Source organism: Podarcis muralis, chromosome 14 (assembly GCF_964188315.1).
Source record: "Podarcis muralis chromosome 14, rPodMur119.hap1.1, whole genome shotgun sequence".
Classification (NCBI taxonomy): domain Eukaryota; kingdom Metazoa; phylum Chordata; class Lepidosauria; order Squamata; family Lacertidae; genus Podarcis; species Podarcis muralis.
The window spans coordinates 42,322,357-42,348,549 of NC_135668.1; the positions used below are offsets into that span (position 1 = coordinate 42,322,357).

General features: G+C 45.3%; 1 protein-coding gene across 3 annotated transcripts in view; it reads left to right on the forward strand.

Moving 5' to 3' along the window:
* The window catches only part of REXO5 (RNA exonuclease 5), a 36,405-nt gene extending 10,680 nt beyond the window's left edge, over positions 1-25,725 (forward strand). The window contains exons 5-20 of one of the 3 annotated variants that reach the window (XM_077918534.1): positions 543-630; positions 2,019-2,126; positions 2,809-2,897; positions 3,193-3,308; positions 4,112-4,250; positions 5,830-5,924; positions 6,937-7,039; positions 9,659-9,768; positions 10,600-10,708; positions 11,996-12,106; positions 13,430-13,567; positions 14,005-14,097; positions 14,696-14,915; positions 15,135-15,343; positions 16,974-17,083; positions 25,406-25,725. In XM_077918534.1, the coding sequence (XP_077774660.1) occupies positions 543-630; positions 2,019-2,126; positions 2,809-2,897; positions 3,193-3,308; positions 4,112-4,250; positions 5,830-5,924; positions 6,937-7,039; positions 9,659-9,768; positions 10,600-10,708; positions 11,996-12,106; positions 13,430-13,567; positions 14,005-14,097; positions 14,696-14,915; positions 15,135-15,343; positions 16,974-17,083; positions 25,406-25,619 (2,052 nt within the window). In that variant the 3' untranslated portion in view covers positions 25,620-25,725. The remainder of the gene's footprint in view (positions 1-542; positions 631-2,018; positions 2,127-2,808; positions 2,898-3,192; positions 3,309-4,111; positions 4,251-5,829; positions 5,925-6,936; positions 7,040-9,658; positions 9,769-10,599; positions 10,709-11,995; positions 12,107-13,429; positions 13,568-14,004; positions 14,098-14,695; positions 14,916-15,134; positions 15,344-16,973; positions 17,084-25,405) is intronic. The other 2 variants (XM_028707084.2, XM_077918536.1) reach the window with 2 other exon arrangements.
* The last annotated feature ends 468 nt before the right edge of the window (positions 25,726-26,193 follow it).

Below are 26,193 nucleotides of genomic sequence, written 5' to 3' on the forward strand. Positions count from 1 at the left end.
TTTGGTTTTGTTTAAGCTTCCCGGCTTTTCCAGCTGCCATATGTGTCTGCTTCATTTGTTTTTAAAGTTATCTGCTGTTATTTTCCATGTCGTTTTTTAACTCTTTTTTTAAGTGTGGTGTAATGGTTTGAGTACTGGACTGCAGCCTGGGAGGCCAGGATTCGAATCCTCACTCAGCCATGGAGCTCACTGGGTGACCAGGGGGGAGGCAGTCCCTGCTTCTCTCAGCCTCTCCTACCTCAAAGGGTTGTTTTGAGGATAAAATAGGGAGTGAGGAGAACAATGCCACCACCTTGAGCTTCGTGAAGCAGAAGGCGGCCTCTAAATGTAATAAATAAATAAAGCTGTCTTTGTTGCACTTTGTGCATTTCCTTGGGGTGTGTTTCGGAAGGCGTTAAATAAACAAGCAAATGGTGATGATTGGAGCTGTAGGGAGTTACAGGTTCTCCATTCCTGGATACAAGACAAATCTCGCTGTGACGCACATGTTTCTCTGCATTTTCAGTTCTTTGGTTTGCCATCTTCTCTGTGTTTTTCAACAGCGCTTCTCTCTGCCCCCTGCCTCTGATGACTTTATGAAAGAACTTTGCGGCTCAGGAATAAATGACACTGCACAGATCAGCAGGCAAGGTATTTAGTATTTGTGTGTACAGTAGTACCTCGGGTTACAGACGCTTCAGGTTACAGACGCTTCAGGTTACAGACTCCGCTAACCCAGAAATAGTACCTCAGGTTAAGAACTTTGCTTCAGGATGAGACCAGAAATTGTGCTCCGGTGGCACAGCAGCGGCAGGAGGCCCCATTAGCTAAAGTCGTGCTTCAGGTTAAGAACAGTTTCAGGTTAAGAACGGACCTCCAGAACGAATTAAGTACTTAACCTGAGGTACCACTGTACTTGAACCCCAGTTGGTTAAAATCCCTTGCTATTCCAGATTGGCATGTGTGGCTCTCCTGTGAGTCTGACCTGGCGTCCGTCAAACACGTGGTACAGCTCTGCCCAAATAGTTCAGTCCTGAAAGCACAGCACTGGCTGTCAGCGAGCCTCTGGGCCAAATCCAAGCTGTTGGCACTTGCATATAAAAAGCCTTAAATGGCTTAGGGCCCAAAAGAACGACACAGGTTTCCTGCCTGACAGAAACTAGCACCAATTGATGCCTGTGAGCCTGCCACAGATTCCCACCATATAGCTCAGAATTCCCTGCCATCGAATCGTAGAGTTGAAAGGGACCATAGGGGTCATCTAGCCCAACCCTCTGCAGTGCAGGAATATTTTCTCCAACGTGGGGACTGAACCCTTGACCCTGAGATTAAGAGTCTCGTGCTCTTAATGACGGAGATACCCCAGAGCTGTTTCAGAGTGTGCAGTCGTAGGCCACAGGAAGGAGAAATAGCGACCCACCAAACAGAGGAGCCAGAAACCAAGGGTTTCCATCTGTAGTTGCCAGCTCCTCTCCTCTACACCATCAGGGTTCATGCAAGGTGCCTAAAAGGCAGGAATTCAACAGGTGATGTATTCTGTCACTCCACCTGCATGAGGCTTGCTTCTGCTAGATCTTGAAGACTTTCCTTTTTGTCCTCTGTTAAGAAAAAGATAAGTTGCCTTTTTTTTTAGCAGCTCACAACAACTTTAAATTAGAATTTAAATTAAGGCTGCAATTCTCAGCAGACCCGCTTGGATGAAATGTGCATGACTTGACATTTGTGCAGTGTTGAGGACAGGGAGTATTAATGCAATGTATGAAAATGCAAGTACTGTAGAATCCGAAACAAAACCTGGCAGTATGGAGTGCTCCTGTTTGGAATTTCAGCCAGCCATGCCCTTTTCAGGGTACTCCATTCCATTCCCCCAGTTTTACACACACAAACGCCTGTCAGTCAGCATTCTGTGTCCAATGAACACACCTGGTCCTAATTGAGTTGTCTTGCAATTCCACCCCCCCCCCCCCCGGAGGTTTATATTCTGCAAACTGTCTGGCTCCCACAACCCTGCTGACCCCTCCCTTTGTTCTGTATTTCAGCGACGCAGAAAAATCCCATAATTCAGAAATATGGAGAAGAGGCCCATGGGCTCTCCAGGTACGTCCTTACTGTGGAGGAGATGCGTCTCAATGATTACCCCTTGGAAGGTAAGCTCCTGTTATTGGGGAAAACAGAAGCGCACATTTGCAATTACAGTTAATTTGCAGATTATTTGAAAACTGGGGGGGGGGGGTGCTGTGGTTTGGTGGTGGAGCACATGCACCGATTTCTACAAATTCTCTTAACTATTCAGTATCACCAATGGAATAAAATTAGGCAGGGTAGCTTGAGAAGGCGGTTCAGGTCAGACCCCATGACAAACCGTTGTTTATATGCTAGCTGCTGTTTAGAACCCATACTATTGTTAAAAAGTCTTTTTCTGTCGTCCCCCACCTCATCGCTTACCGTTCTAGTCAGTCGTGTGGTGGCAAATTTAGAAGCGCAGAGTCCCTTCATCACAGCCACGCCTTCTCAAAGCCACGTCCCTTCTACGATCATACGATCATATTATAATTATTAAGTAATCATAATTAGGGATTCATTGCAACAATCATTGCAGATATCCTTGTCCTCCCTTTCAGCCAGATCTACCTTTTCTGGGCATACGTGTGGGCAAATGATTTTCAGAGTACTCTGATATATTCTTTCAGACAGAGCTAAGTTTCATTTTCCTTGGCGTTCCATCGTACGTCATAGAACTTGCGCACCGTTCTCTTGAAATGGAAGCGCCAACCACACTGGCTCTTGCCATGTCTTTTGGAGCTGAAATACCTCCGCTTCCTTCTCTAGGCCTCAGCAACTGCAACCATTTTGTCCGCACCTGTTGTGATGGTCCAGTGACAGACAGCAGCCCCCTCTTTGGGCTGGACTGTGAAATGGTACGTTGGCGTGACACCCCCTGACAAATAAACAAAATGAGTGTTGTGCTTTTGTTATTTTTCCTTGCTGTAGCTGAGGCTTAAACCGTGGGAGACCTTCAGCGTGAAGCGTTGCCAAGCCTTTCCTTAAAACCTCCTCAGCAACTCTGAGTACTCAAACCAGCCCTGGTCAGGAGACCCCTTTGCTTGTACTTATGTGGCAGGGGTTTGGCTGTTGTGGGGAGGAAGGCAAGGTCTCAGCCTGAGCCAGTCAAGACCTTTCTTTATGTTCTTTGCTTCTCAATGTTTTCCGCAGTGCCTCACCGATAAGGGATCCGAACTCACGCGAATCTCGGTGGTGGATGCCCGTGGTCGGTGCATTATGAATGAGCTGGTCAAGCCCAAGTTACCAATAAGAAATTACCTCACGAGGTACCCTTGTCACCCATTTATTCTGTGGGGGAGAAGGGGCAGAAAACCACCAAGCCTAGGTACTGCAGGGGAGTGTGTGTGTGTGTGTGTGTATCCCATAAATTGAGAATTAGCACGTGGGACTTAAAATTGCTTCTGTTCAGGATACTCTCAGCTACCCTTTTCCCAGATGTTGCCGGACGACAGCTCCCACCAGCTGTTCAGAGATGAGGGGAATTGTACTCCAACAACACCTGGGGACCCAAGGCTGGGAAAATCTAAGCCATTCCTCCCAAAAATCCCTTTTCTGTTACTCTGCTCCCCCTTCTATGGCCACTGAGCATTTTTCAGACTTGATGGGGCTGTTTGGACGATCCTCCCCCTGCCCTTAGGGTTTTCTTTCAAGAATTGTTATATTTCTGCAAACCTTCCCACCCACACTGTGCTCATTCAGGGACCAGCTGAGATGCCCCTCTGCTGCCTGGGTAATGCAGATTTGGCCATATAAGTAATGGCACTCACGGACTGATCATCAGAAATGATGTACCCTTTCTGGACAAACCTACATTTCCCTCCCTGGCTGTCTAAAGCGACACAGGCCGTTCTGTGACACCCCTTCTCCCTGCAAAGGCCAGCTCTGAGCTGTTCCACAGGGAAGATAGGATTTGGCCAGGAGAAGGAAATTCGGGATGTTTCAAATCAGATTTTAAATGAAGAGGCCGGGCGAGATTCTGTGCCAAGGATTCCCACCAGAGCTTTGCCTTGGCTTGAAAATGCAGCGTTCCTTCAAGGGCTCTGACTACCCCTCCTCTTGTGTTTTGAAGTTACTCTGGCATCACGGAAGAGCTGCTCCTTCCCATCACCACAACCCTCGCCGACATCCAGGTCCGGTTGAAGAAGCTGCTGCCCTCCGATGCAGTTTTAGTGGGCCACTCTTTGAATTTTGACCTTCAAGCTCTAGAAGTGAGTCTGTGAGTCTCCTTTCCTTCAACAGCTCTCACTCCTCTCAGGGCTTGGACCTCTTGCGTAAAGGGCAAGGAAATTGAATCTGCATGTTTAACCTTAGAAACACAGGGAGCTATACCGAGTTAGGCTCTCTGTCCATCTAGCCATCTAGGGGCTATTATCAAGGATTGTTATTAATGCTGGTCGATATGTGTGATCTTGATATATACCAATATGTCACAACGTCTGAAATAAGGATGGAGCTGTGTTAGAGGCATTGACTGGCTTCACGCATTTTACCCCACATTGTGATTTTTGCATAGTACACACAAACACAAATCATGATTCGCAATGTATTGCCAGGTCAAAAATTCTGAAACCAATATCATGATGTGGACTTGAAACTGGGCTTGAAAGATATATATTGCCCCTGGCTTCCGGTTCCGGTTCCGGTCTGCCTTAATTTAGGCAGCTCCCATGACAGCGGGAGACAGTTGGAGAAGGAAAAACAAGGATGATTAAGGGTAATTATCCTTGCAAGGATATATTACCCAGCTTTAGTTGTACATAACATAACAGCTATGTTCTACCTCCATTGTTGGAGCCAGTTTGCCTCTGCATACCAGGTGCTAGGAGTTGCAGGTGGGCAAGGTGCTGTTCGTTTATTGCACAAAATTCATACACCACTTACAGAATCATAGAGTTGGAAGGGACCCCGAGGGTCATTAATCCAACCCCCTGCAATGCAGGAATCTCAACTAAAACATCCAAGACAGATGGCCATCCAACCTCCGCTTAAAAATCTCTCAAGGGAGAAGAATCCATAGCCTTCCGAGGGAGTCTGTTCCACTGTCGAACAGATCTTTACTGTTCAGAATCTTTTAACTTGGAAGCCATTGGTTATAGAAAACCTCAGAACAGCTTACAAAAAGATAACGCAGTAAAATCAACGAAAAAAGTCACAACCACACTTTATAAAGAGTATAAAAATTAAAATACTAAAACAGATTAGAATCGCCTTAACTTTCTAAGCCTCTTAAGTAGGATTTTCTGAATAAGAATGTGCTTAACAGGCATCGGAAAAAGCACAGGAAAGGCACCTGCTTGATCTCAATAGGCAGGGAGTTCCGAAGTGCCGCCACACTAAAGGATCAAGTGGGACTCAGCTACATTTGTAAAGATAAAGCGCTTTATATGTATTATAACACTTTGACACCAGATGGCACTGTGGAGTCCTGTTTTTCGCCAACGGGACTTCCCTGTATGAAGTTTACAACGTCTTTAACTGAATCACTTCTTGGACGTGTCTAGATCCAGCCATGGAGGAAGGCGATCTTGAGTCATTGGCCTTGTGTCCTGCTTGCAGGCAGATTCCCACAAGCATCTGGTTGGCTGCTGTGAGAACAGGACGCTGGACAGGATGGGCTGCTGGCCTGATACAACAGGCCCTTCTTGTTCACTATTAGTATTTTTCCAGTTTGCAGCCTACAAATCCGGGCCGGTAGCAAAGGATCAAGTTTCCTAGCTTCGTTTGCGACTTAAAAATGCCACCCTTTTTTGAGTCATGTATTCTAACACCCCTCTCCGCTTCTTCCAGATGGTGCATCCGAACATTATAGATACTTCTCTTCTTTTTGCCAGGAAGGGTGGCAAACGGTTCAAGCTCAAATTCTTAGCAGAAGCAGTTTTAAGGTAAAGTATTTCCCCTGTCACCCATCTCCCCCAAGCTATAGAATCATAAAGTTGGAAATGCTGAGCTGTTGAATCATGAAAGGCGATCATTCTAAGCAGAGGATTTTGCAACTGATTAAGGCTGGAATCCTATCAATGCTTATCTGGGCTCAATGGGGCTTGCTTCGAGTATGCAGTTATATAGGATGTATGTATGTATTTATTTTATTTTATTTTGAATTGAATTGAATTTATATACCTGAAGGAGCATCTCCACCCCCATCACTCAGCCCGGACACTGAAGTCCAGCTCCGAGGGCCTTCTGGCAGTTCCCTCACTGAGAGAAGCGAAGTTACAGGGAACCAGGCAGAGGGCCTTCTCGGTGGTGGCACCAACCCTGTGAAACGCCCTCCCATCAGATGTCAAAGAAATAAACCTCAGCCCTCCAAATGTTTTCAGACTATAATTCCCATCATCCCTGGCCACTGGTCCTGCTAGCTAGGGATCATGGGAGTTGTAGGCCAAAAACATCTGGAGGCCTGAGGTGGATGAAGCCTTGTTTAGGGCTTTAAAGGTCAGCACCAACACTTTGAATTGCGCTCGGAAACGTACTGGGAGCCGATGTAGGTCTTTCAGGACCGGTGTTATTTGGTCTCGGCGGCCGCTCCCAGTCACCAGACTACTCTGACTGGCAGCAGCTCCCCAGGATTTCAAGACGGGGTCCCTACCAGCCCTGCTCCAGAGATATGCCAGGGTTTGAACCCGAGACATTCTGCATGCAGAACAGATGCTCTATCACTGAGCTACGGCCCTTTTCCAACCTGTGAGGGGTCAGATTGTGCCAACTTCCACCCCAAGCTTGGAAAACAGAGCAGATCCCGGAAATCATGAGGAGATTGTCTTTGCTCTCGGCCACAAAGGGGGATTCTTTTCATAAAGGAGCTATTCTGCAAGGCAAAGTGTACTGTTACCACGGCCCTCACTGCATCGCCGCACTTAAATCTTCTGCACATCTTGCTTTTCTGCTTTGCAGGAAGCAAATCCAGCGCACAGACGGAAGCGGCCACGATCCAACCGAAGATGCCAAGTGTGCCCTTGAACTGGCCCAGTATTTCATCAGCCAAGGACCCAGGAAGGTATGTGGGTTTGCATCTTTTGCGCTTCTTTTCCTTCCCTCCTTCCCTCCTTCCTTTCTTCCTTTCTTTTGAAAAATTATTGTCTGCAAAAGGATTGTATGCCTGCTGACAGGTTGAAAGGGTGTGTAGGGAGGGAGAAAATGCCAGGGAGCAACGAAAGAACCAACCCTAAATGTTTGGGATGCAATATGTCAAAGCGGGAGAGGAAAGTAAGGGCTTGCTTGCTTTGCCTTTGAAATAGGTTTGTGGGATTTAATTCATTAATTTGCATTGCCGGGGTTGGGCTAGATGACTCTTGGGGTCCCTTGCAGCTCTACAGTTCTGTGGTTCTGATCAGGTGGGGTTTGAGTCTGACACTCTAGGGTGACTGCAAGCCCATTTCGACAAATTAGTCCTTTTCAAGCCCAAGTAATCTAGAGTCCTTGGGAACAGTTTTGACGACAAACTCCTTTGTGGAATGTAACCAATTCATCCAAATGCATCACTGACCCATAGAAAGGGTTTAGCTAGAGCAGCTGCTTTCTTGATGATGAATTCTTCACTCTGAACCATAACCAAATGTTATATATCCCCCCCCCAAAAAATGCAAATAATATAAGAATAATACACATGGCAAATGCTGCAAATAGGACACTTCACTCAAATTACATTCCCTCACTCTCCCTGGAGCCAGAGCAGCCGAGCCACGACTTCCACGAAGCATATTTTATAATAGCTGTGAACCTGCTGCCTTGTGTGACTGATCATACGGAATAAAAACAGATGTTGCAAGTATGCAGATAGGTCAGGCTTGCCACCACGAGGTCCCAGAGCAAGTTACAGCACTGTGAAAATATTAAAATCAGTTAAAACGATCTGCAGTGAGAAAGATCAGGCTGGGTCCTAAATCTGCCTGCCTCTGCCCGATCTCAAAGACCAGGTTAAAGAGGGATGTCTTCAGCAGAGAACAAAAGCTCTGCAAGGTGTCAGGCAGACCTCTGTGGGGAGGGAATGCCACATCTTAGAGCTGCCACAGAAAATGGCCTCTCTTGGGATATCCACCCCACAATGAACTACCAAGAGGGCCCCCTTAGCCTCTCTGAAGACCCAAGAGGAGCTATAGATGGGGAGCTCTGCTGATAAGATTTACAGGCCCCCAGAATGGATGTGGTTAATTTGAGTTTAATCTGGAGAGTGCAAAGGAGAGCTGTCACTAAATCCTGGAGGCAGGGAATCGTTCCCTCACAGAGCCATTGGTGTGAAGGTCGCTCTGCAGGGTAAGAAGGCAACAAATCCCTGCCCCAAAGAGCTTACAATCTCGAATGTGACCCCCCGAGGAGACAACAGAGGGAAGTATTCAGGGGAAGGATAAGTGCTCAGTTCAATTTGGAGTTCTTAGGCTTATTAGTAATACAGTGGTACCTCGGGTTACAGACGCTTCAGGTTACAGACTCTGCTAACCCAGAAATAGTACCTTGGGTTAAGAACTTTGCTTCAGGATGAGAACAGAAATTGTGCTCCGGCGGCGCGGCAGCAGCGGGAGGCCCCATTAGCTAAAGTGGTACCTCAGGTTAAGAACAGTTTCAGGTTAAGAACGGACCTCCAGAACGAATTAAGTTCTTAACCCGAGGTACCACTGTACTACATGTTGTTGTTGTGTTTTGCAAATTTATAAACCACTTCACAACCTGAGGGCACCGAAGCGGTGTACATCGAGATAAAAATAAGATCAGACCCTTTTGGCAAACTCTAAAAAATAATTTAAACCATTCCAACAAAACCTAAAAGCATCCTACAGATGTACAATTAATATTTCATAGATGACCCAGTCACACCTCAGGAAAAGCATTCTTAAATCCATCACATATTCTGTAGGCACCTAAAGATAATGAACCCCCATGACGCCTGCCAAATTTCAGCTGGTAATTGAGTCCAGAGGCTTAGTTTCAGTAGGAGGTGAGGGATTTAATTTCTGCTCTGCCAGAAGGTTCCCATTTTGCCTGCCAGCAGTGGCCTAAAGTCTGGTTTCCATCGCCATCTCCTCCCACATGGTGCCCTCCAGATTCTGTTGATTTTCTGCCCCCCCCCCCATCATCTCTGACCGTTTGCCCCACTGACTGGGGCTGGTAGGAGTTCAAAATGTTCAGAGGGTTCCAGAATGGGGGAAACGTGATCTAATTGCAAGAAGAAGAAGAGTTTGGATTTGATATCCCGCCTTTCACTCCCCTTTAAGGAGTCTCAAAGCGGCTAGCATTCTCCTTTCTCTTCCTCCCCCACAACAAACACTCTGTGAGGTGAGTGGGGCTGAGAGACTTCAGAGAAGTGTGACTGGCCCAAGGTCACCCAACAGCTGCATGTGGAGGAGCGGAGACGCGAACCCGGTTCCCCAGATTACGAGACTACCGCTCTTAACCACTACACCACACTGGCTCTCTTTTCTTCAAGCCCCCTTTTCTTCCTGGGTGCCAAGACCTCGCCCTAATTCTTAATATTGTACGGGCGCATAATTTGCAAGGGAAATCCGTGCAAACGCTTCCACACGCCCCTAGCGAAACACCAAGATCAGAAACCTGCAACTGTGACTGAACGCAGACTCTGGAAAGGGGAATGTCTGGTGAAATTATATTGGCTTCACACCAGGTAGCAGCGCTGAACCTGGAGGCAAGACAGCTAAAGCAAAGGGAGACGGGAGAGGCATGGAACGGTGCCTTGCCGCAGCAAAAGAACGGGGTGAGGAAACCCATCCAATGGTAAATAACCTTTGTGCTGTGTTTACTTCTCCTTTTGGGGCAGCCTTTGCCTGAGCGATGTGCGTATCTCAGCCTTCTGTAGCACCATCACTCCACTTAGACAAGTTATTATCGTGCCGGCAGAGTCTCTGGAAAGAACACCGCACCTTTCAGGACACACTGTCCGCATGATAATCTGCTTGCCTTCATCTAACGATCTGTGGTCTTGTCGCAATCGCCAGTTGTTGATTTTGCAAAAGGAGCCGGACCTGGAAAACTCAACATTTTAGCGCTCTTGGCTGTCTCCATTGTCACAGTTTAATCTGGAATTGCCAACCTTCGTTCACTCACTTTGTACAGCAAATCCAGATGGTATCAGCCTGCTGCATTTTGGATTTTTCCTGTGTTGGCCCCATGTTTTTTCAGACCTTATTTGTTGTCACTGTTTTGTGATGCAGTTCTATTACATTACCACCACCCCCTGTCCAGTGTGGACTCAAAAAGGACTATTGATGTTTTCCAGGGTAACTGTGCCTTTCGTTAGAAGTTTCCTTGCAAGTTCCCACTTGCCTTTAATTAAATATTTCCTCCTTGCATTATGAAGCATAATAATATTGTCCAATTTACAAGGGCTTGTCCATTAAGGACTTTTGAGTATCCTACAGAGCTATATAAATATTGAACATTATTATCATCTAACCAAAGTGAGTAGTCAGTTTTAAACATGACAGTGGGTTTGTCTGTCTGTCTGTCTGTCTGTCTGTCTGTCTGTCTGTCTGTCTGTTTGTTTGTTTGTTTGTTTTAAATAGATTTTGCTTTCATTGTTGGTTTTTTTGTGTGTGTGTCTTATAGCCTTCTAGACATCTTGCGCTCTGTTGGTAAAAAAACATTGCTTCTGGGACAACAGAATGAGGGAGCTTCCTACAATTGTCAAAATCAGACTGGCTCTCCTAATAAGCAAGTGAGTTATAAATATCCCTCCGGGCCTTGACATTTTCTCCTAGCTTAATATTCATTTTCCAAAGCTGAGAAACCCCACACACCTTGGTCCTTCCCAACAGAAGCAGGAAGGTAAACGACGTTTCCGTGCGCTGCTCTGGTTTCGCCAGAAGCGGCTCAGTCATGCTGGCCACATGACCCGGAAAAACTGTCTGCGGACAAACGCCGGCTCCCTCGGCCAATAAAGCGAGATGAGTGCTGCAGCCCCAGAGTCGTTTGCGACTGGGCTTAACTGTCAGCGGTCCTTTACCTTTTTCTTTTTTCTTTTTAACTGTATGTGTATTTTGCTGACAGAGCCTTTGCCAGCCAGCTGCCCTCCTGATCTTTTGGGCTCCTGTCAGTTCCAGCCAGGCTTCTCTCTCTGGCCTTGAGGACTCTCCACAGGTCACACCCCCTTTCTGCAGGCCACACCCCTCAATGGCTGTGCTTCACACCCTCCTTGAGAGTTTTTGCTTGGCTGGGATTGTGTCCTTGGAACTCTGATAATGCCTCTTCCTTATCCAGAGGAAGGGTGGGTGAGCCTGTGTAGAAGCTATGTAGCTTACTGTACAAAGGTAATATTTGCATCCATCGCTCCGCCCATGTTTGCATCTGGCCCCACCCACCACTGTTATGTGACTCTCAGAAGGTTTCCCAAAAAGGAACACGGCAGTCCTGAGGCTGAAAAGCCTTCACTGCCCCAAATATTTGTTTCCCATGCAGTCAGGTTTTCTTTTTTTTTTTCCCCATAAATTTTTTATTAATTTTCAAACATTTATACAATTTTCCAAAATACAACAAATTACTTCTTATTTGTTTTTGAACTTCCCTCAGCGTCTCTGACAATCATCCGTATTCATAACTGTAATTACACAATCCTCCTTTCGTGTTGCCATTACACTTCCCTTCTCCCACTATTTACTACTGACAATACTTCTCCGTTTTTACAGTGCCTCTTGAAATCCCGCTAGCGTTGTGTTCACACCACATATGTTTTTCAGATAGTCTACAAACTTTCCCCAGTCTTCGATGAACTTTTGGTCTTTGGTATATCTAATTTTCCCAGTTAATTTATCCAATTCCGCATAGTCTGTCAATTTCAGTCTCCATTCCTCTATCGTCGGTATTTCCTCTTGTTTCCATTTCTGGGCAATCAAGATTCTGGCCGCCGTTACCGCATATTGAAAGAGTTTGCAGACAGGTTTTCACTTTTATTGACCCTGCAGCCCATGACTCCAAATGTCTCCTACCCAACTTTCTCTCTGTTTAGGTACTCCAGAGAGCCCTGGAAGAGATTCCCAGGTCCTCCTTCAGTGTAATTCAGTTTGCTTTGGATTCTCAGCATGCCACACCCAACCAGGTTGCAGAAACAGTTTCCAAGGTAAACAGCACTTCCCTGTGTCCTTCCACAGGGGTGGCCAAAGCAAGACCCAAGGCAGGTGTGGGGAACCTTTATTATTATTATTCAACAACTACCAGACTTTTAGAAGACATCTGAAGGCAGCCCTCTTTAGGGAAGCTTTTAATGTTTGATGTATTACGGTATTTTAATATTTTGCTGGAAGCCACCCAGAGTGGCTGGGGAAGCCCCGCCAGATGGGCGGGGTATAAATAATAAATTATTATTATTATTATTCCAGTTACAGATAGGTAGCCGTGTTGGTCTGCCATAGTCAAAACAAAAAAAATTCCTTCCAGTAGCACCTTAAAGACCAACTAAGTTAGTTCTTGGTATGAGCTTTCGTGTGCATGCACACTTCTTCAGATACACTGAAACAGAAGTTGCCAGATCCTTCTATATAGTGAGAAGGTGGGGAGGGGTATTACTCAGAAGGGTGGTGGGAATGGGTGATTGGCAGATAGCTGTGATGAGCCTGTTGACGACTCTTAACGACTGCAATAGGTCTTACAGGAAAAAGCAAGGGGTGAGAAGGTGAAAAATGGCTTTGTCATGTATAATGAGATAAGAATCCAATGTCTTTGTTCAGACCAGGTCTCTCCATGGTTTTAAGTTTGGTAATGAGTTGCAATTCAGCAGCTTCTCTTTCCAGTCTATTTCTGAAATTCCTTTGTAGTAAAACAGCTACTTTGAGATCTTGTATAGAATGTCCTGGGAGATTGAAGTGTTCTCCTACTGGTTTCTCTGTCTTGTGATTCTTGATGTCAGATTTATGTCCGTTTATTCTTTGGCGTAAGGTTTGGCCTGTTTGTCCAATATATGCCAACAGTGTCCTTCAGCTCAATGGGACCAATGGGAGGGTGAATGACTCAGCAAGTCAGGCACTCAACCTGGCTGGTGTTGCTATGGTAACCCAGTGCACCTGGCAGCCTTATCTCAAGAGCACCCAGACATGGAAAATGTGCTCCTCAAAACACGAGCCCAAGCACTGTGTAATTTAGCCCATTATTCACATTACACCAACATAACATATCTCTTTGTCCTCCATGATTTTGTCTAATCCTCTTTCAAACTATCCATGTTTGGGGCCACCACTGCCTCCTGTGGGAGCAAGTTCCAGAGTTTAACTGTGTGAAAGAAATGCTTCCTTTATCCGCCCAGAATCTTCTCCCAAAGCCTTATGGTTTGAGGTGGAGAGCAAATTACTTAAAAAAAGAAGATCCTGGGGGTCCAAAATGCAACCAGCCTTGTTCTGGAACAGAAGTGAAAAACTAATTTTGTTTTTAAACCCTCCCCTTATCTCAGATGAGGACCAGGCTGGCCAACATGCTGACACTCTATGCAGGCCCATTTGCCAAAGACTTGTGCCTGAAGTCTCTGAAGAGAACCTTCAAGAAATACGGCCATGTTCTGTCAATAAGGGCCATCACAGAAACATTTGAGGTAAATAAACAAAAGGAATTCTGGTAGGATGAGGGAGGCAGCACATGTATTCCTTCTAGTTACACCTCTTCTTGTTTTTTTACTTTTATGATTTTATTTTCAAACACCTTGTACTGAATTCATATTATTTTTTTTATTCTCAATGTTTGCCCTTTTTCTCATTTGAAGTTTCTGTTTAATAATTTTTTATTAAGCAGCACCTGTGTTGGGGGCTTTTGTAGTGGGAAAAATGGGATACAGGTTTTCTAAACACAGTTGTCCGTTGCCACTGGCTTTATATCATGGTTTGCAAATGTGGCTTAAACCACAGTTGGGACTCGCAGGAAACTATGGTTTAACGAGCCAGGCACGTGAGGGGGTAGGCAGCCACATAGCTTGTTCTGAGGTTGCTAAAACCATGGTTTATTGACCTGTTGCAATATTCTCTTTTTCTAAAGCCCCACGTCTGTATCCAGTATGAAGTGCTTGAGGCTTCCCAGCTTGCCCTGGAGAGTCTCGATGGCGCAGAAGTAGCAGGATGCTCAATCAAGGTAAGCTCGTATCTTGCCTCTGCATTCATGACAGTGTTGGGCGGAGAGCAGCACTGGGCAGACACAGCAACATTTTGTCTTCCCCCATCGTAAGTCTCCGAACTCTCCAGTACTTTGCTTCGGATATAAATTGGCTCCCATCATCATCAAACCTTTTCTTGGCATCACATACAAACATCCAAAGCAAATCAGTACAGAATTACCACTTCCCCAGTGGCACAAAACATTTGCTAAAAGAAAAGAGGCAGAGCAGTCTATCGTCACATCTCTAGGTCTCCAGGGAGATCAGGCGTCTGCAGTGTATTTCAATGACCAAAAACCATGTTAAGCAAAATATTTCCACAGTAGACCTGCATGGAGCCACTCACCTGTGGCGCATACAAATTGCCTCCAGGTGATATAGGCTGCGAAAGAAGGTGTGTGTCAGGAGGAAACCCACCCTCTGCTCTGACCTGCATCTTCCAAATTCCTCTAAAGCATTTAATGCCCATTGCAAGCCCACCAGCCCCATAAGTAATGCCCTCGTGCACACAGGATAGAAGGCCTCTGGACTGCAGGGTGCCAAGTGATGGTCTGTTTCTCCTCTGGTGCCTTTCAGCTTCAGAGACCCGTCACTGAGGAAACGCTCGATTGTGAGGTGCTGTTGAAGGAGCTGGAAAGAGATTCAGACAACGAAGGCATCCTTTACCTGGCAGGACTGGGGAAAGCCAAGAGTGAGAGAGGCTTGCGGGAGAAGCTGGGTTATTTGAAAGACCTAAATGCAGTTTTCCTGCCAAAGGATCCCAGAACCGGAAAACAGAGGAATTACTGCTTTCTCAGTAAGTACAGCACCTGAGGAACTGGATTCTAGGCGCCATAATAATAATTAATAATTTTATTTTTTATATGCCGTCTATTCCTGCAGTTTCTTGGATGAGGGGAGCCAGGCTTTTGAGCAAACAAACACCATCCTGGGAATCTCCCCCAGCGAAAGTTAATCTTTGTTATTTGTCCTGGCTGAGGAAATATCACTCAATTGATTTTTGTGTGTGTTTTAGAATTCCACACACCAGAAAGCGCCTCCCATGCTCTTGAAGCCATAAGGGAACGGAGAGCCAGAGGCAGCAAAATGCAGAGCAGGAGGGCTCTCACGCCCGTGCATCTCCACAAATGGTTTCGTCACGTGAATCAAAATGGCGGGAGGCTCCTTGCTCCACAGCCACCCCTTGAAGCTCACTTCCTGGAAAAGGAGCGGCCCTTTGATTCGGTGAGCTTTTTGCCTTGCTCTCAACGTGTCTTGGGAAAGTGGTTTGAATGCAGAGCTTGGGACAAAGGTTACCTCTTTGGTACCTTCCTGAGCTTGCAGCAATGAGAACGGACTCTGCCAGTGGAGTGTTCTTGATGACTGGTCTAGAAACTTCATTTGGTGTTGGAGGATATAATCCTAACCATCTGCACCGGCTTCCTGTTATTCTACGTTCATGCATTACTCATAACCTTGGAACAATGTGTACTTGGAGGTGGCAAACTCACGGTTGGTCTGCCAGCCCCATCCACTGACATCTTCCTGCACTGGGGTGGGAGGAGAGGAGAGGACAGAACAGGGCTTGATGGGAAGCAGCGGTGATGAACTCTTGTGGCCCACAAGCCTACACAGGTCCATTGCACCTCCTCATTTCCCCTGTGGCATGTGTTTACCCCAAACCACACCCTCCTTTCCATCACCTGACATTGTAGGATGGTCAGCTGTCCAACAGACAGACCTGCAGGGCTGCTTGTTCATTTCAGCACCTCATTCAGTGCAGAATTATATCTGGATGGTAGAGTTGGGAAAGGAATCTAAGTGTTATCCCTTTCCAGCCCAGCTTGAATTCAAAGGAGAACGTCTTTCTTTTTAGCCAGGATTTGAATTCAAGACATGACTGCAAAGGAAGAATCGGGAGTGAACTTGAATCAGCTGAGATCAAAGTAGTCTCTCTCTCTCTCTCTCTCTCTCTCTCTCTCTCTCTCTGTGTGTGTGTGTGTGTGTGTGTGTGTGTGTGAGAGAGAGAGAGAGAGAGAGAGAGAGAGAGAGAGAGATTTGTATGCATGAATGTCCACTGTTGGAGGCAACGTACAGTTGAATACCGGTGACTGTGAATTGCAAGTGGGGAGAAGGGTGTTATGCTCAAGTTGCGCTTGCAAGCTTCCTTTGGGCATCTGGTTCAACACTGGGAGATCAGAGTGCTGCACTAGCTGGCCCGATCCTGCAGGGAGCTTCTTAACCAGAGAGCCAGTGTGGTGTAGTGGTTAAGAGCGGTAGTCTCGTAATCTGGGGGACCGGGTTCGCGTCTCCGCTCCTCCACATGCAGCTGCTGGGTAACCTTGGGCTAGTCACACTTCTCTGAAGTCTCTCAGCCCCACTCACCTCACAGAGTGTTTGTTGTGGGGGAGGAAGGGAAAGGAGAATGTTAGCCGCTTTGACACTCCTTAAAGGGAGTGAAAGGCGGGATATCAAATCCAAACTCCTCCTCTTCTTCTTAACATTCTGCCCATATGTGTGGGTGAAGGTACAAGAGTTGGGGCACAGGGGGACTGTGCCAATTTTGGCAACACCCACTTTTGTTTGGGCTGCATCTGTTGCTGCTATGCAGTCCTCAGAGAGATGACCAACATCATTTGTGGTCCTTGGGCCAGAAAATAAAAACAAAAAAGCCATTCCTGACTTAAATGCCCACAAAGCACTTAAATAATCAGTTTGTCATGGGTTCTTTTTCAATTGCAAATTTAAAGTACTGGGGACCCTACTACCAATGCTCTTTTGCCCACCGTGCAATAACTTTCTGCTGCCCTTCCCAGTGTCATTGTGGTTATTGGGTTTTTGCTTTAAGGACAGCCTTCATGTTATTTCTACACAGGAAGAAGATTTAAAGAAAGCCATGAAGACATTAGACCGTAGAATCAAACAGCTGCATCGCTGCTTGCCGAACCACGCGCTCTGTGTTGTTTTGTTACCAGGCACAAACAGGTAAAAAACTTTCTGATTGCGTTGTGGGTGTTTTTTCTGCTTTCACTGAATTCTAATGTTGAAAACTAAGCTCATCATCTGGAGCACTGTCTTTCAAGCTTAGGTCCCGTGGATGTTTTTGAGCTTCAAGTCCCATCATCCCCGACCATTGGCTAAGTGGCTGAGGATGATGGGTTTTGTAGTCTTAACAACATCAGGGGACCTAAAGTTGAAGAACACGGGTCTAGAGCAGGAGTTCCCAAGCTGTACTCCATGGACCACCAGTGACCTTCATGCTTCATTCAGGTGGTCCACAGGATTGTCTGCAGTTAAGTATTAGTAGCAATTTTCAATTGCCCTTTTATGTTTTTCTTCTATGGAATGCAAATTGCAGCACAATGAAATACAATATAAGAAAATAAAAGAAGCAAAAAAAAAAAAAAAGCAATAACAAATGGGCTGCTCCTGACATTAGTGGAAAATTATCCCCTCCAAGCTAAAGGCTCAGAATTTTATGGTGTTGATCCACCAACCACCCCTCAAGAGCCAGAATATACAAAGCAACCAGCAACCAGCAAGTGCACACAAGGATCAGCAGCGGAAAATCATTTATACCAAGGAAAGGACATAGGGTTGTATGTATCTGTCCCTAAAACTGAATTTCCTATCGAAGTAAATCAAAAGAAGCGAGGCATCAGTAAGAGATCCCATAAGAAGAAAGCTGAAACTAAAAAGAAAAGTAAGAACATAAAAACTGCAAGGAAATCTGTTACAAACCGACGTGCATGTAAAGTATGCTGGAAAAGACTATATAAGCTGATTCCAACAAAATCAAAAACAAACTCTAACAAACCTGCTATACATGGCAGCAGAGAGAACAACAGTGTGGATCCAGGAAAAAAGATCCAGCTGAAGTCTTTGAAAGAAACATCATTGCTGCCTAACAAAACAAGTGAGGAAACGGAATCACTACCCGGGTGCTCTATGCTGAAACCCCAAGGATCCATAAATATTAAAGAAGACTCACCCCATACCATTGATTATGGCAGATCTCAAGATGAGCCAGTAGCAGGGCAAGACTTGCCCCAGGATAAAGGATGGAAACTGATGTTGGCAGATAGGAAGTTAGCTTTTCTTAACTACCCGAAGCCAAAGGGCTTCCTTACACAGGAAGAACGCTCAGTGCATTTTGTGAATACTTTAGATGATATGCTGCCAGGGAAAATAAAATTAAATGACATTACCTCAGTAGATTTCATATTCTACAATGGATACTCTCTGCGAGTGATTGCCTCCTTCAAAGATCAAAACTTGGCTAAATATATATATAGATCAAGACATTTGCTGTTAAAGAAAAGGATAACGGTAACAAGATTTTTTGAAAACAGCACATGTTTGAAATTGTTTCCTGATGAGTTTACGACAGCTGAGATAAGATTTACTTGTAAACCAAAGGAGGAGAGAGGACACTCAGAAGACAAACTGGAACATACTGAGCAAGGGTCCTTGAAACTAAGACAGGAGATGAGACTGCCTAATGAGGGGACGGATAACTTCTATCCAGAAGAAAAGGCATTAATAAATCAGTTTGGATTGTTGCCTTTCCTTGCCCAATCTGAGATCTTGAGAAGATTGGAGACCCTTAGAAATAAGCTAACAGAGATGAATGCTCAGGAAAAAGTAAGAGAGAAAGAACCGGCAACGGACCAATTAAAGAAAGAGAACCTCTCTGAAAAAGCCAAGACAGACCCCATGAAAGATTACTCTTATAATACCTCTGCAATTGCAGAGATAAACCTGTTAACAACAGATCTAACACAGTGCGCAAGGGATAAACTACCATCTAAGAAGGAAACCATCCTTATGGCAACCATGAAAGACTACCCTTATAATACCTCTGCAGCTGCAGAGATAAACCTGACAGCAACAGATCTAACACAGTGCGTAAGGGACAGCAACAATCTACCATCTAAGAAGGAAACCATCCCTATGACAACCACAACGCGCTCTTGGACCAGCATGAGATACCTGGATGAGGATGAACTTGGTATCAGTCAAATAGAACACCTCAAGGTAGATTCGCCAAAAAAAGGAGTACTGATCACTAATGTTAGCACGCTGCACCCTTCAATTGATTCCATTGAGTACCTGGGCGATAATACATCTATGGACATTGCCAAAATGAATGAAATCCAACCAACAGATAAAAAGATAGGCCCAAAAAATCTTTCAAAGGCAAATTGACTAAGATCAATTTTTGGCAAGACAACGTGCAACCTTGCCTTGCTAACTTGGAATATTGCAGGTTGGCAAAAGAGGATTTCTGACCAATCCCTTGCTAAATATATCCAGAGACATGACATTGTGTTTCTCCAGGAGACCTGGAGCACAAGTGAAGTGGAGTTAAATGGTTTTTCTGCGTTCTCCCTCCCAGGTCTTTTAAGTACTAGAGGGGGGCGAGTTAAAGGTGGGTTAGTTACTTTAATCTCAACAAGGCTAAGGGCCATATTTAAAAAACTAGACCCACTAGACCATCTGGCCACAGCTGTGCAAGTACAGTGGAGAACCCACAGCTTGCTGCTGATTAACGTATACCTACCCCCACAAAGAGAGAAAAGATTGATAAGAAATACTTGGGCTCAGTTAGAACAGTATCTTGACAAACTATCAAATCAATTTCCTGATGCCTCTGTAGTGGTGGCAGGCGACCTAAATGCCAGAACTGGACAATCTGATGAGGCTTTGTATGCCCATTTCCACGAAACAGCCCCCATTATAGAGGAAACCCACCCAATACCAGCTAGAATCTCAAAGGATAAAGGCTGCAATTATGCCGGCTTATGCCTATTACACTTGGTCAACAAGTTGGACTTGGTTATACTAAATGGCCGTACAGAGGGGGAGAATGTCGGAGAATTCACATTTATATCTAACAATGGCGCCTCCACAATTGACTATATAATCGTGTCGTATGATCTTCAAAACAAAGTTCTGGAATGCAAAGTGGAGGAGCGCTTAGACAGTGACCATCTGCCATTAAGTGCACTCGTAGCTGCGGGAAAGGATTTATCCTGCGCTGAGAAAATCGAGCATTCGAGCCCTACAGCTTTGGAGCTCAGATATTCGCGTATCAGATGGACAGATGAACTGCACAAGGAAATTTCAAGTAGGCTATGCTCAAAGGAATTCCTCACTAAGAGAGAAAACCTTATAACTTCCTCAAGCCATGAATTAAAGATAAATTTATTTCAGGAGTTAATTTCACTCCTTCAAGATTCCCTGAAGGAAAAAAGGAACAGGCCAAGTAGGCAATCCTCAGTATATAAAAACTCCAAACCCTGGTTTGATCAAGAATGTCAGGACATGAAGCTAAACTTACTGAAAAAATACAAGAATTATAGATCTGCCAATTTACCCCAACTCCCCACGGGCTGGTTTGAAGATAAACGAAATTATAAAATTTTGATCAAAAACAAAAAACTCCTGGCACAGAAAAGAGAATGGAAATGCCTAATAGATGCATCCAGAGAGAGAGATTCGGCCACCTTCTGGAGACTGGTAGCAAATGGAGTGCGATCTACTTCCTCAGAAGTGGAGTATACTATACCTGCAGGGACTTGGGAGGCATTTTTCCAATCTTCATATTCAGCTCTGCCTTTGACACAGCCACTAATACAGTGTGCGGCAGGTGATGAGTGGCCTCCGGTGTCGGTTGCGGAGATTAGGAGGCTTATTCAGGCACTCAAACACAGAAAAGCCCCGGGAGCAGATAATATCTCTCCTGAGCTTCTCAAAGCCAATATTGACTGGTGGGCCCCAGTCCTTGCCACCCTTTTCACCAGCATAGATCAAACAGCAATAATACCAGAGGACTGGGGATTGGCAATCATCGTTCCCATATTCAAGAAAGGCTGTAAACTTGATCCAGCCAATTACAGACCAATCAGTCTCTTAAGCATCATTAGCAAACTTTATGCAACTCACTTACGTGAAAAGTTTGCGGACTGGCTGGAACAGGAGCACATCCTAAAGGAAGCCCAGGCTGGTTTCAGGGCACATAGATCAACTCTAGACCAAGGACTGGTATTGCAACATCTAGTGGAGAAATACACCTCAAAGAAAGGAGGCTCTCTCTATGTAGCCTTTATAGATTTCAAATCAGCTTTCGATTTGATACCCCGGCACAGACTTTGGGAAAAATTAAATGCCACAAACATCGATAGACGTCTTTTGCTTCTTATCCGTAGACTACATGAAAATACTCGGATCCGTGTTAGATGCGACCGTTATGGGAACCTATCAAAGGAAATCCAAAGTTTCCATGGTGTCAAGCAAGGCTGTGTTCTTGCCCCTATTCTATTTAACTTCTATATAAACTCCTTAGTCGGAAAGATGGAGGAAGCAAGTACTCATTCCCCAAACTTAAACAATATACCAATCCCAGTCCTTTTGTACGCAGATGATGCGGCACTTATTTCCTTCTCTTGTGTGGGTCTAAGAAAACTTTTACGAGCTCTTACAGAGTATTGCGAAGCTGAACACCTAATAATAAATTACACTAAATCAAAAATTATGGTGTTCTCCAAGAGAAAACTCCGACATAAATGGAAAATCAATAACCAACCTATTGAGCAAGTAACATCTTTTAGATATCTTGGAATAATTTTTGATGAGAAGGGATCTTGGTGCCATCAGATTAAGAATTCCATTGTAAATGCGCAAAGATCTTTCAGAGCTATCATAAGATTCTTTTATAGAAAAGGAGGTCAATATGTTCCTGCTGCCTCCCAGGTCTTTGTTGCAAAAATACTTCCACAATTGATGTATGGCACCCAGATATTTAATTCTCAAAAACTCAAGTCCCTGGAATCTGTACAAACTAAATTTTACCGCTCCCTACTAGGGTTACCTACCTGTGTCTCCAACACTGCCATTAGGCTGGAGGTAGGTCAACTCCCTATTAATGCCAGGATATGGATCCTGAAGATTCACTTCTGGCTAAAACTCATATTTTTCCCAGTGGGAGTGGCTCCATTGACTCTACTAGACCCGTTCCAGTCTAAATGGAGATTGTCGCTTTATGAAAAATTGAAGGGCCTGGGGCTTTCCCCACAAGAACTTATAGCCTCAGGTTTTGAAAAGGCTAAAATGATGGTGAGCCAGCGAATAGGAGATGTAGAGCTTCAGGACCATATGAGCAAGATAGATAAATATCCAGCTATCCAAGATTATGGAAAAGGGTTTAATCTAACCCCATATTTGCTGGATCTACAAATCGCAAAATATAGGCGGGCGTTTACCCTTACCAGATTTGATGTACTGCCATCTGCCTTATTAAAGGGCAGATACGAGGGCACCCCCTATGCTGAACGAGTTTGCCCATGTGGTCTGAAGGAGGTGGAAACGGCTTCACATGTGTTGTTACACTGCGACCTTTACGGGGATATCAGGTCACTGTTTATCTCCCCTATCGTTCAGAAATTTCCAGGTCGATCTGAATCTCAGCGGCTGAAAATCCTACTAGGAGATAAAAACCCAGAAGTAACACTGAAAGTGGCCAAGTTTTCTGCGGCCGCGATCAAGCGGAGGGCATTAGTTGTAAAAAAGTAAAAGATCTGACCCCTGGACAAGCCCCCCCCCCTTTTTAAGTCTATACATATACTGTAGTGCATATATGAGTATATATGTGTGTGTGTGTGGGTGTGTGTGCATATGTGTATTGTTTTTATGTATAATTTTACAACTTTTAATTGACACCATCATTCCCTCGTAAACTACTGTTGCCTTTTATGTTTTTTTCTTTTCTTCTGGTCTATGACCGTAATAAATTCATTCATTCATTCATTCATTCATTCATTCATTCAATATAAGAAAATAAAAGAAGCAAAAAAAAAAAAAAGCAATTAAAAATCATACAGCATCTAGCACGTTGCAATTGCTACAACAGGCAGGAAAATCATTAAGTGGCCTTTGAAAGACCACTGCAGGGGGTTGGACTAGATGACCATTGATATTCCTTCAAACCGTACCATTCTGTGGGCCTTGACAAGGCGGTGCTGGGGGTTTGAATCCCCCTGAAGAATAAACCAGGACATGAAAAGGGGTGAGAGTGGGACAGGCTATGGTGAATACAAGCAAAAATTTTATTTATTTGAAAAAATATATATACAGAAAACCAGGAAATGTGAATCTGTGCCATTTAGATAAAATGTACTAAATGATTGGGTTGGAAAAGCAAACACTCATCATATTCAAACCAAATCTCTTTCCACCCCCCTCGCACAAATTTCTTATCTCCATTTCCTCTCCCCAGCCTGGATGGGTGACCTGCTTTCATGATAAAAAAATTCCTTCCAGTAGCACCTTAGAGACCAGCTAGGTTTGTTATTGGTATGAGCTTTTGTGTGCATGCACACGTCTTCAGATTTCATGAATGAGCCAATAGCCATAGAGGACAGTCAAAAATTTGCACAGAGCACTAAGGTTCCAATCCACAGGGCCTCAGGGGTGGCCCGAATGAATGTGGGAAGGAAAATTGGGAAATGCCTCAGTTAGCTTGATGGGAACAAGAAGCCCTTAAAACTGACCGCAGTCCTACCGTCTCAAGCTGGTTGGAGTCTTCCGGTCCCTCTCTCGACAGCTAGCACAAAATATCAGTTGCTGCTTTATGGCTTTTCAGTTATCTCCTCCATGCAAGTGTTACATGGCTCTGGGCTCCTGTTATTATTTTTCAGGGGCTTAAAAGAAAGGCAGCCGAGCACCCTAGAGGCTAGACCGGCTCGGCTGTTCTTCAGTTCACTGGGGTATAGGGAGGAGGGGGTCTCTTGCTGCTGCTACAGTTTTTTCGCTTGTTTGCAATAATTCTTTTAATGTGCTATATCAGTAGCTATAGATCTTTCCTCCAGCCCCCACCTCACCCAGCTCTCTTTCCTGCAACACCACATTAGCTTAATCAGCCCCAGGGGAGGTCTGAATGCAGGGACGAGCCCTTGCAGGCCTTTTAAAATTCACTCTGCCTCCATCCTTTGATCCTAAACCCTCGCTGCTGATTATTTGAAGCCGAGGGGGTGGGGGGTGGCAGGGAAGCGTTAGATGCTTCCCAAGTAAGTCATTTTTTTGCTCCTGATAAGCCTGGGGTCACACACAGGAATTGATTCATGCCTGTATTTTCCTGCTCTTTGTTAACTATTGAAAGCTTGCCAGTGTACCGTATTCCTTTTTCTTTTTTGCACCAGAGTACATAGCGCAAGTGGACGCAGCTGGCGCTGTGGGTTAAACCACTGAGCCTAGGGCCTGCCGATCAAAAGGTCTACATTGTTTTATTTTTACTATAGTCCCAAGATCCACCAACCAGAGGAGCATAAGAATGTGGAGCCCAGAAATTGGTTTTAATGCCCAAGCTGAACCAAGTGCAATAGTCCTTCCACACAAAACTTCCCTCCTGGACACCCCTTCCAAGATTTCTCACCAAGCTCCAACAATTTGACATAAAGGTGTGAAAAGCAGCCTACCTGCTTCTGAGGATGTTGGAGACAGGGCTTGCTTAAACAGGGCTCCAGAGAACCTGCCCTGAGGGTCAGGATGGCATAGTGGTTATAGTGTCAGACTAAGACCTGGGAGAGGGACACGGGTGGCGCTGTGGGTTAAGCCACTGAGCCTCTTGGGCTTGCCAATTAGAAGGTCAGCGGTTCGAATCCCCGTGACAGAGTGAACTCCCGTTGCTCTGTCCCCGCTCCTCCCAACCTAGCAGTTCGAAAGCACATCAAAGTTTAAGTAGATAAATAGGTACCACTCTGGCGGGAAGGTAAACGGCGTTTCCGTGCACTGCTCTGGTTCGCCAGAAGCAGCTTAGTCCTGCTGGCCACATGACCCGGCTCCCTTGGCCAATAAAGTACACCGGCTCCCTTGGCCAATAAAGCGAGTTGAGTGCCGCAACCCGAGAGTCGTCCGCAACTGGACCTAATGGTCAGGGGTCCCTTTACCTTTTAAGACCTGGGAGACCAGGGTTCAAATCCCTGCTCAACCATGAAGCCGACTGGGTGGTCATAGAATTGTAGCGTGGGAAGGGACCACAATGGTCATCTAGTCCAACCCCCCTGCAATGCAGGAATCTTTTGCCCAACATGGGGCTCAAACCCACGACCCTGAGATTAAGAGTCTCGTGTTCTACCAACTAAGCAACCAAGGCCCGGTCGCTTTTCTCTCAGCCAAATCTTACCTCGCAAGGTTTATGTCAGGATAAAACGAGGGATCACATGCGCCAGCTTGAGCTCCTTGGCAGGAAGGCGGGATATAATTATAATAATAAATAAATGACTAAATAAAGACCTTCTGCCCACACAGGGCATCTTGTTCAGCTTTCCGTTTGCCTGCAAAAAGCAGAGTTTACATTCAGCACTGTGTCCCTGGAAGGAAAGTAACGCTGGTTCCTGTCGCTTGCTTTGCAGAGGCTCCGAATCGTTCCAGGGCTTCGGCCTGCTGGGAATCAAAGGAGAAAAGCCCGCCTCCTGACGTTCCTGTTTGCCCTTCACAGCTTTTAATGCCCTGGTTTTGCTAAAAGCTCCAGTGATTTCATTTAGGCCCTGCATCCTGAACACCAGCAAGTCCACACACCCCACCCATTCCTTCAATGTTTTAAATATTAAAATCAGTCAAGTCAAATATGAAAGAAGCTGATCCAGTTATTAATTCAGTAAGCTGGGTTCCCCCTCTACTCCACCTTCACTTAACCTCTGCTAACTGCTAACCAAATGTTTAGGTGGGGGGAAAGAGCATGGAAGAAGCTAATTGGGTCTGGGTTTAGTGGAGCTGAGTGAAAATGGATCCCCAAAATTCTCCCATCTTGTTTTCGGGTGGCATGGGTTGGAGTTTCACATAATATTCTCCAGGGCAAGAGAATTCTCCAGTACTTTGGGAAGAGGGTCAGAAATGAGACTTTCAAAGAAAACCCATTCTGAGAAATTTCCACTCGGTTAATACTGGATAAAGCTATGTTAAGAACCAACACGCGGGTGGCGCTGTGGTCTAAACCACTGAGCCTAGGGCTTGCCAAGCGGAAGGGCTGCGGCGGGTCCCAGCTCCTGCCAACCTAGCAGTTCAAAAGCACATCAAAGTGAATGTAGATAGCTGGT